The 9,293-nt window shown below is 47.3% G+C and overlaps 1 protein-coding gene across 15 annotated transcripts; it reads left to right on the top strand.

The window, feature by feature from the left end:
* The first annotated feature begins 794 nt into the window (after positions 1 to 794).
* LOC123044518 (pyridoxal phosphate homeostasis protein) lies at positions 795 to 4,421 on the top strand. Of its 15 annotated transcripts, none has more exons than XR_006420157.1 (6): positions 795 to 1,295; positions 1,403 to 1,469; positions 1,562 to 1,677; positions 2,615 to 2,661; positions 2,989 to 3,171; positions 4,081 to 4,421. XR_006420157.1 is itself a non-coding variant. In XM_044467266.1 (5 exons), the coding sequence occupies exons 1-5, from the start codon at positions 1,113 to 1,115 to the stop codon at positions 3,008 to 3,010; spliced, it is 435 nt and encodes a 144-aa protein (XP_044323201.1). In that variant the 5' UTR covers positions 795 to 1,112; the 3' UTR covers positions 3,011 to 4,421. The 15 variants fall into 15 exon arrangements, 7 of the variants coding, with proteins under 7 accessions (XP_044323201.1, XP_044323197.1, XP_044323202.1 ...); XR_006420159.1 differs by lacking the exon at positions 2,989 to 3,171 and adding an exon at positions 1,848 to 1,989 and having other exon boundaries at positions 796 to 1,295; positions 4,081 to 4,233; XR_006420152.1 differs by having other exon boundaries at positions 2,615 to 3,171.
* Positions 4,422 to 9,293: the final 4,872 nt, after the last annotated feature.

The following is a 9,293-nucleotide window of genomic DNA, read 5'->3' as shown; positions in this document are numbered from 1 at the left end:
CGTTGAGTTTTTCAGAGATTCATCCTTTGGCACGAGACGATTCCCTCCCCTCGGTGTTTTATTCAAGACGGTGTAGCTCCTTCGTTTCTCTGATGGTGGACTAGTTTCGTAGGAGTCACCGTACTATCAAGAGGGGATCCGCTTTGGTAAGGCTAGGGTGGAATCAACACATATACATCCTTATCACACCCACTGTTCCTTTCCGCTTCGATGGAGTTCTCCTTCCTCTCCTTGCTTGCCCTGGCTGGTCCCAGCGGTAGTACCGCGGGCCTCCGCGGTAGTACCGCTGAAGCTCATCAAGTGGTAGTACCGCTTCTTCAGTGGTAATACCGCTTGCTGTCTTCCGCCGCAGTACTGCTGGGGCTCCGGGCTACTACCGCCTCAACTCGAGGCCTCGTTTTCTCGTGTCGGGTTGTGCGGCAATTGCTGCGGCAGTAGCGGCGGTAGTACCGCTCTCGAGCGGTAGTACCGCCCTTACCACCGCGGTAGTTCCGCTCCCGAGCGGTAGTACCGCCCTTTCCTCCGCGGCAGTACCACTCTGGGTCCAGGTCCCTGCTCCTCTCATGTGCGCGGCCGTACTGCTAGGTGGCACGGTAGTACCGCTGGCTCAGCGGTAGTACCGCCCGCCCAAGCGGTAGTACCGCTCTCTGCGGGGCTTCTTGGGGGGTAACTGTGTAGCAGTAGCGCAGCCCAGTGGAACCACACTGCCACTAAAATCGACAGACAGTACCCACCACCCTAGATTTAGCAGCAGTGCGCTCCTGCTACCCGTGCTACTGCTAAGCGAATAGCTGTAGCGAGGCGAGATACCCCACACTACTACTGAGGATGTCCACCCCACACCACACCGACCCCAATCGACCCTCACCCCAACAACTCTCTCTGTCTCTCCTCTCATCCACAGCCGCCGCCGCACTCTTCCGCCCGGCGATCCCACCGGCCGACGCCCTCCACCCTCATCCCCTCCACCTTCCCCCACCTTCTATCCATCTATATGCCCCTAGACTAGATCGAGCAGGCGGGCGCCGTCAGATCGGGATCGGTCATGCCCACGGCGGGGCATCTGGATCCACGGAGGGGAGAGGAGGACGGCAGTGGCGGCGGCGGCGGCGATGCGGGCGGTGCTGGCACGGCCGGGGAGCGCGGCGGAGCAGTCCAGGCGGGCGGCGGAGGCGGTGCGGGTGGTGGCGATCGGGAAGACCAAGCTGGTGTCCCTGCTGCGGCAGCTCTACGACGCCGGCCACCGCTGCTTCGGTGAGAACTACGTCCAGGAGTTCGTCACCAAGGCGCCGCAGGTGAGGCCACCTCCCCCGGATTGGATTGGACTGGATTGGGTTGGGTGGCTGGATCCCCATCTGTTTGTTGGCTGATTGATTCTGCTCTGTTCTCCTGTCTTCCGCAGCTTCCAGAAGATATCCGGTGGCATTTCGTCGGGCACTTGCAGAGCAACAAGGTGAAATCGCTTGTAGGTATGGTTAAGCTTTTGCCTTCTTCAGCTAGCCACCGGCGACCGGCCTGGAGCGTTTGTTTGCATTGAAGATTTGTCAAATGGTTGTGGAAGGATTGTTGTTCTTTGCCATAACACCACATCTCACTCCGCGCATCATCTCTGGACACTGCTCTTCCGCTGCTGCAACCCAGCTAGCACCAATGACGCCATGCATGGAGCAAGTCAAGGTCCATCTTGTCTCTCCTTCTCTTGATATTGGAAAAATCAATCTGTATGTGCACATGGCAAAAATCAATCTAACCTGATTCAGCCTATAGCTAGTTTGATCTGACTGTTCCTGCTCACTCATCTACCGGCCAATCCGTACATATTTTCATGCTAGCTAGCTCTTTGGTAGGTCTATATGGAACGAGCACTCCATCTCTGGCAGTAAAGAATTAGACAAGCGGTTGATTTATTTAGTGCTGACTTCTGAAGAACTGGTTGGGGTTTTCTTGTTTAATTTCAACTCGTGTGCATGTGCAGCATCACCTACTCAGGTAATTAACCGGCATTATGCAACACATCAACATCCTCAAAGTATCGTATCTGAACATTTTGTGTCTTTGTACCAACAAATCGGTATAAGATTGTGCAAGTAACTATTGTTCATGTCCAAAATAATTTTTCAGTTCGTAGTCAAAGGATGTTAAAATTTAGCAGAACCTGTAACCTGTAATAACATCCAGGAATTTGTAGTCCAAGTCGGTTAATAGGTGAGTCTGATTTGATTAGAACCTGTATCCACTGGTGGTGGCTGCGTCCATATATATACACCAGCTGGGTTCATTCAATGGAGTAACCTACACTAGCTCATTCACTACTAGTTAGATCAATGGAGTAACCTGTTATTTCTTTTGCATTTTTTACAGTAAAAAGTCATGGCTCACCTATTAACCGGCGGCCGTAGAAGGACTAATCACCTAACTGAAACACTAATAATCAGAAGATAGATTGAACTTCGTTTAACGGATATACAACATATTGAATTATTTTGTATTAGGTCTAATTGATATAATCATGTCTAATAGAGTTCATAATCTTTACTTTGAAGATCTGTAGCTAGACATTAGAACTGTTGACATGCAAATAATTAACTAACTGCATGTCGTACTTGAATTACAGGTTTTTTGTTTTCGTCACTCCTTTGTTATATGGAAGAAGACTTCATGGTTAGCATTATTTATTATAACACATTCATATAAGATTTTCTTGCCACTGTAAGTAGGAAGTTAATTTTTTATATGTGCTAGTGGACAAGTGAGGAGTTCTGTAATCCACTACATCATTTTGTCATACAAATTTGTTTGTTCTTATATGTGCCTTCGGACTAGCAATTGTGGAGGGAGGGTAAGGCAGGCCTAGGATGTTTGTGCGTGCATTTAACACATCTTACATGAAATATACCATTAGGGGAAACAGTGGAGGGAGTTCCAGCTAGTGGCAGAGAGAGAAGAGAATTTTACTGGACTATCAATACTTCTTCATTGGTTGAACAGGGAGGTACTTGCTCCTATATAAGTATGGAGGCTGTCATGATGCAGGCTATTTCACCCTGGACCTCCAGAGATTCCAGTTTGAGGGAGTGAACATTTCAGCATGGTGTCGATTGTACTCACGCATATAACAACTTACCACCATCGTTGTTATCTACGTCGACGATATCAAGTGGCAAACTTTCTGTTGCGTCCTAGTTATCTCCCAGCTTTCATAATTATCACACTGCTTGTCTCATGCTAGATAGTTCATTATTTTGATTGGTAGTTGTCGTTACACTATTTTGTAGTTGCTACTTTTTATGTGCTCGTGGCGAAGCTAACCAAGCTCAAGAACATAACAATGATTCATTTGTTTGTCTGTTTTCGTTGCCATTTTGAAGTGGTAATCAGAAAAGCAAAATTGAGTGATGATCTTGATTAATTTCTCAAGGGAGTATTCACCAAAAAATTCCTTAATGGAGTTGCCATATACTCCCTCAGTGTTTATCTTGCAAAATGATCCTATATTAACGGACGGAGGACTTAAGTAGCAAGAATAGTTTGTGCTCATAAACTCTTTGATTTGATCTTCTGAAGATAAATTAGAGGCAGAACAACCATGCTTTTTTAGACATTTTGAACTTCTTATCCACCTCTATCTCACTCTGCATGCCAAATGCAAAGTAACCGGTTTGTTGAGCGCTGCTACTGAGACCCCTGTGTTTTTTAAGTTAGAAATCTGTTAAACTAGCTAGGTAAACTTGTAGGCTAAGTAAACCTGTAGACCCCTGTGGTTCTTAAATTCTTTTAAGATCAATTTCTTATGTGTACCAATCTTTTTCTGGCTATTATTCCAGGTTTCCAACTTGTATTGCAAAGTACACTGTAAACACATAAAACTGAGTCTGAGTTGTTACATGTCTCAAATTTTATTGAGGTCAAAATTATACGAATGTGAATATTGGCCATTCTACTTCTTCCTGTCCATTTCTTGTATAAGCAGTTTACCAAGTCTTCTCCAATAGTAATGCATATGTCATGTATGTTCCTATTCGCTCCCAATTTCCTGAATATCTATGATCTGAATATGCATAATTTTGATAAATTTGGCAGGAACTCAGGAAGGTGCCGAGGAGATGCTGGACCAAGGCGTGGAGGCACTGCAAGCTGAAGAGCACATATCTGCAGATGCTGGAGGCCGGGCCGGTGAGCCGAGGATTGGAGGTAGCGCTGATTGGTGTTTTTATGAAGAGATAGGATGCCACTGTTTGGTGTTTTTATGCATTTTGGTTTGCTTTTAGCTGTGTTTGCACTAGCTGGGAGTAAGTGACTTGGCAAGAAGTGTAGGTGTTTTAATTGAAGGCATGAAAAGCCATGACAATATGTATGCTCTTCCAGGATGTGCTCTAATGCCGCTGGTTTATTATAAATCTTGGATTAGTAATGATGTGTAATGCTGCTGGTTTATTGCAAATATGTGTTTGTTTTAGATGGAATTGTATGTATAGAATGGAATTGGTGGATTTTATTTTTTTAATTCCTAATTAGTTAGTAGTAGCGTGGGAAAACACCAAACGCCTTACTACTACTTCGTTAGTAGTAGCATGGGTTTGCATCCATGCTACTACTAAATTTTTAGTAGTAGCGTGGGAAAAAACCTGAGGCACTACTACTATTTCATTACTAGTAGCGCGGATTGCACCCGCGCTACTACTAAAATGTTAGTAGTAGCGTGGGTTTCACCCGTGCTACTACTAACTATTAGCTGTAGCGTGATATTAGTAGCGCGGGTACTCGCGCTGCTAGTAGCCATTTTACCCGCGCTGCTAGTAGCCTTTTTTCTAGTAGTGTTGTTCCCCCCACTATATAAATGAGTCTTCTTCCTCAAAGTTGACTCACCTCTTCCCCCCAAAAAGCTTCATTGTTGCTCCAAGCTCCATTTTCGCCCGATCTCTCTCCCTAGCCAATCAAACTTGTTGATTTGCTCGGGATTGGTTGAGAAGGCCCCGATCTACACTTCCACCAAGAGAAATTTGATCCCCCCTCTAATCCCTAGCGGATCTTGTTACTCTTGGGTGTTTGAGCACCCTAGATGGTTGAGGTCACCTCGGAGCCATAGTTCATTGTGGTGAAGCTTTTGTGGTGTCGTTGGGAGCCTCCAATTAAGTTGTGGAGATTGCCCCGACCTTGTTTGTAAAGGTTCGGTCGCCGCCTTCAAGGGCACCAATAGTGGAATCACGGTATCTCGCATTGTGTGAGGGTGTGAGGAGAAGACGGTGGCCCTAGTGGCTTCTTGGGGAGCATTGTGCCTCCACACCGCTCTAACGGAGACATACTTCCCCTCAAAAGGAAGGAACTTCGGGAACACATCCTCGTCTCCACCGACTCCACTTTTGGTTATCTCGCTCCTTTACTTTTGCAAGCTTACTTGTGTTATATCCCTTGCTTGCTTGTGTGATTGTTGTTGGTGCATCATATAGGTTGTTCACCTAATTGCATATCTAGACAACCTACTTTGATGCAAAGTTTAATTTGGTAAAGAATAGCTAAAAATTATTAGTTTCCTATTCACCCCCCTCTAGTCAACTATATCGATCCTTTCAGTTGGTGATCACGTTTTCCGGATCTTGATATGTCGTTAAGTGTAACGATGGTCTCAAAACAACATTGGGAGTATTGAATCAACCCAAATACTTGTTTTTTATACTTTGAGATAATATCGTCATAACTCAACTGTAATAACACAAAGTGTTAACCTGTGATTTTAATTCCTTAGACCATGAGAGTAACATAGTCACTTCTTGCCGTACGATGAGCTTTGGTGTTTCACAAACGTCATCAGTAACTTGGTGATCATAACGACAACTTACAGATTCATTGGAAAGTTTGACTTGGGACACGATATATCGGGAGTGGAATTTGGTCCTCTAACGATGGAGAGATACACTTAGGTCCCTCTCGGTGTGATGGTATCCATCATCTTCTAGCCAGACACAGGTGATTTCGTCACGGGGATGTCGGAACACTACAATGAGAAAGAAGAACAAAACTGGCAACTAGGAGACCGGTATAATGAGCATGTGTATGACTCAAGAAAATACTGATATATCTCACCTCAGGTTTTGTAAAGTATTACGAAGCAAAGGGAACATCACACGATAACCAAAGGTGCACTCGAATGTCATTCTGTAATCATAGGGATCGATATGGACGTCCACGGTTTGGCTATCGGTCATTGAATGAAGGGGTTTCGTTCATGTTATGGTTTGCCGAACCTATAGGGTCATAATGTTAAGGTAATCACAATCTACTGAGTGTTAGTAGGATGAGATTATCGAGGATTTATTTGTGAAATAGTTTCGTTAATATTCAGAATAGTTCCAAGACGAGCCGGAAGGGTTTCAAAGTTTATCGGGCAATGCCGGGTATTATCGATAATAATATATAGGTGCAAAATGTTTTAGAGGTGGTAAATTATATATAAAAGGCTCTAGTAATTGTTAGAGGGCTTTTATATTTAATTCAATATCAATGGGCCTTAGAAGGCAAGTGGTGGAAGGAGTATTAGGCCACTGTCGGTGTCAAAACCGGCAGATCTCGGGTAGGGGGTCCCGAACTGTGCATCTAAGGCTAATGGTAATAGGAGGCAGGGGACATCATGTTTACCCAGGTTCGGGCCTTCTTGACGGAGGTAATACCCTACTTCCTACTTGATTGATCTTGATGATATGAGTATTACAAGAGTTGATCTACCACGAGATCGTAGAGGCTAAACCCTAGAAGCTAGCCTATGATTATGATTGTTGTTGTCCTACGGACTAAACCCTCCGGTTTAGATAGACACCGGAGGGGGCTAGGTTACATAGAGTCGGTTACAGAGAAGGAGATCTACATATCCGAATTGCCAAGCTTGCCTTCCACGCAAAGGAGAGTCCCATCCGGACACGGGACGAAGTCTTCAATCTTGTATCTTCATAGTCCAACAGTCCCGCCAAAGTATATAGTCCAGCTGTCCGAGGACCCCTTAATCCCGGACTCCCTCAATAGCCCTTGTACCAGGCTTCAATGACGGTGAGTCCGGAGCGCAAATTGTCTTCGGCATTGCAAGGCGGGTTCCTTCTCCGAATACTCCATAGAGGATTTTGAACACGAGGATCGTGTCCGGCTCTGCAAAACAAATTCCACATACCACCGTAGAGAGTATAATATTCCGCAAATCTAATCTACTGACAGCTTTTTACAACATGACATCACGCCACAATCCGGTCATTATTCGAACCATTTTTCTCAACCTGCTACTGCACGTAATGCGAGGCAGTTTCCTTGACACGTCTTGTCAAAGCAGAGATCGTGTCCCCTTATCACGGGATTCTCATCAATACAGGTATGGGTAATCCAACCACGCCATCAATCATGGCGCTTGGGAAATAAGTGATTGTAACAGGCAAGTGGGGAGGCGCATAGTTTCTACCGCCTTTATAAAGAGATAAGGATTCTCCTCTTTTACCCACGCCTCCTTTCTTCTTCGCTCATCCATTCTCGCACGCTCGAGCTCCAGTGCCCCAGTTCTCACCTTCTCCGCATAGTCAAACATGTCTGGAGCGGGAGGCAAGTGGATGGCCTCCTCCGTCAAGTAGGAGGACATTACAAAGCTCCGGGCAGCCGAATACTTGGCCGCAGACATCACGCACTGGCTTCCGGACGCAGGGCAGATCATCCCGACTCTGGGACCCCACGAGAGGGTCGTGTTCCTCGCCCACTTCGTCCGTGGACTGAGATTTCCCCTCCACCCATTTGTCCGCGGGCTCATGTTCTATTACGGGATGGATTTTCATGATCTGGCCCCTAATTTCATCCTCAACATCTCGGTGTTTATCATCGTGTGCGAGGCTTTTCTCCGCATTAGGCCCCACTTCGGCCTGTGGCTGAAGATCATCAACGTGAAGCCGAAGATAGTGGTCGGCCAGCAGGTGGAGTGTGGAGGCGCCATGGTGGGCAAGATGCCTAGCATCACCTGGCTCGAAGGCTCCTTTGTGGAGACCGTGAAGGGGTGGCAATCGGGGTGGTTCTACATCACTGAGTCGCACGATGCCAATTGGGTGGCGGCCCCTGAATTCCGATCCGGCATCCCCGTGCGGCTCACCTCCTGGAAGAAGAAGGGCCTAGCCCGGGGCGCATCCACGGAGCTGACCGGACTCCAGAACTGCGTCAAAAACATGATAACCAAGAATATCAAGCTTGTCAACGTGGTCCAGCTCATGCTATTTCATCGTATTCTCCCGTGTCAAAGACGGGCATTCAACCTGTGGGAGTTCGACGCGGCCCAACACCAGACACTGCAAGAGATCTTCGATACGACGCGCAAAGATGTCTGGAAGGTGTTGTTCAAGGCCAGCGAAGTTCCTCCTCCCACCTCCGAGGACCGCGGACTCGGCGCCAAGCGCCACGCCAATGCGGTAAGCATTCTACATTTCGCAAGATGTGCCTTTCCTCAGTATATTTGTCGGAGGAACTTAAACCACCGTACTGATCTAACAGGAATATGTGGCGACGGCGGAGCGGATCGACTGTCCGACTCCATTGCCTGAAGATCCAACAACCGCTCTTCTGACGGAGATGCTGGTTCCGGCGCCCTATGAGGTGCCAGAGAAGAAGGCCAAGAAGAAGTCCATGGGGACTAGGAAAAAGCCTCCGGTGCAAGGTGGTGCCGGACTCATCGTCTGAAGACACCAAGGCGCACTCCTCCAACGACAATGAGGAGGAGGAGGAGGAGGAGGAGGAAAACCCTCTCCCCCAAACCGAGGGGAGAAGAAAAGGAAGGTCGCCCCTTCCGGGGAGGCCGAAGGGTCCAAGAAGGGAAGGACCCTCCCTCCGGACCATTCCACAACCGCCGCCTATAGCGAGGAGGAGTGGCTACCCAGGGCCAAGCCCCTGGCGAAGTCGTAAGTATCCGTATGCCAGGATACTTCTTGCGTGTTTTAGCTTTATGGCTTCTTATTATGTCAAGATTTGCTTGTGCAGTCCTGTGATAGCCTGGCTTATTAGGGATGATAGACTACTCATATCAATAAGGAATTCCTTCTTTTCCGGGAGCCCATTCGGACAGAACTCCAAAGTTAAGCGTGCTCAGCCTGGAGTAGTTTCAGGATGGGTGACCGACCGGGAAGTTGCTCCCGGTTGCGCACGAGTGAGGACAAAGTGTGCAGAAAAGACTAGTATTGATCTGTGGGGCCAGTCTAGATCCCGCCAGGAGTAACGACCACCGGCAGGTGTGTCCGGGGTGTTACAAGTTGGTATCAGAGCCGACCCTCGCGGTTACACGGATG

The sequence above is a fragment of the Triticum aestivum genome, chromosome 2B (genome assembly GCF_018294505.1).
Source record: "Triticum aestivum cultivar Chinese Spring chromosome 2B, IWGSC CS RefSeq v2.1, whole genome shotgun sequence".
Taxonomy (NCBI): domain Eukaryota; kingdom Viridiplantae; phylum Streptophyta; class Magnoliopsida; order Poales; family Poaceae; genus Triticum; species Triticum aestivum.
The sequence above is the reverse complement of the archived record's forward strand: the minus strand, read 5'-3'. Positions and strand labels throughout refer to the sequence as shown.

What these genes read in the sequence shown, in the direction of transcription:
- LOC123044518 (XM_044467261.1), top strand. Translation starts at nt 1,113, where the DNA reads ATGCGGGCGGTGCTGGCACGGCCGGGGAGCGCGGCGGAGCAGTCCAGG. An exon ending in CAAGGTGAAATCGCTTGTAG is followed by an intron (nt 1,470 to 1,561) that starts GTATGGTTAAGC and finishes TGGTTGTGGAAG; the next exon opens with GATTGTTGTTCTTTGCCATA. An exon ending in CATGCATGGAGCAAGTCAAG is followed by an intron (nt 1,678 to 4,080) that starts GTCCATCTTGTC and finishes TAAATTTGGCAG; the next exon opens with GAACTCAGGAAGGTGCCGAG.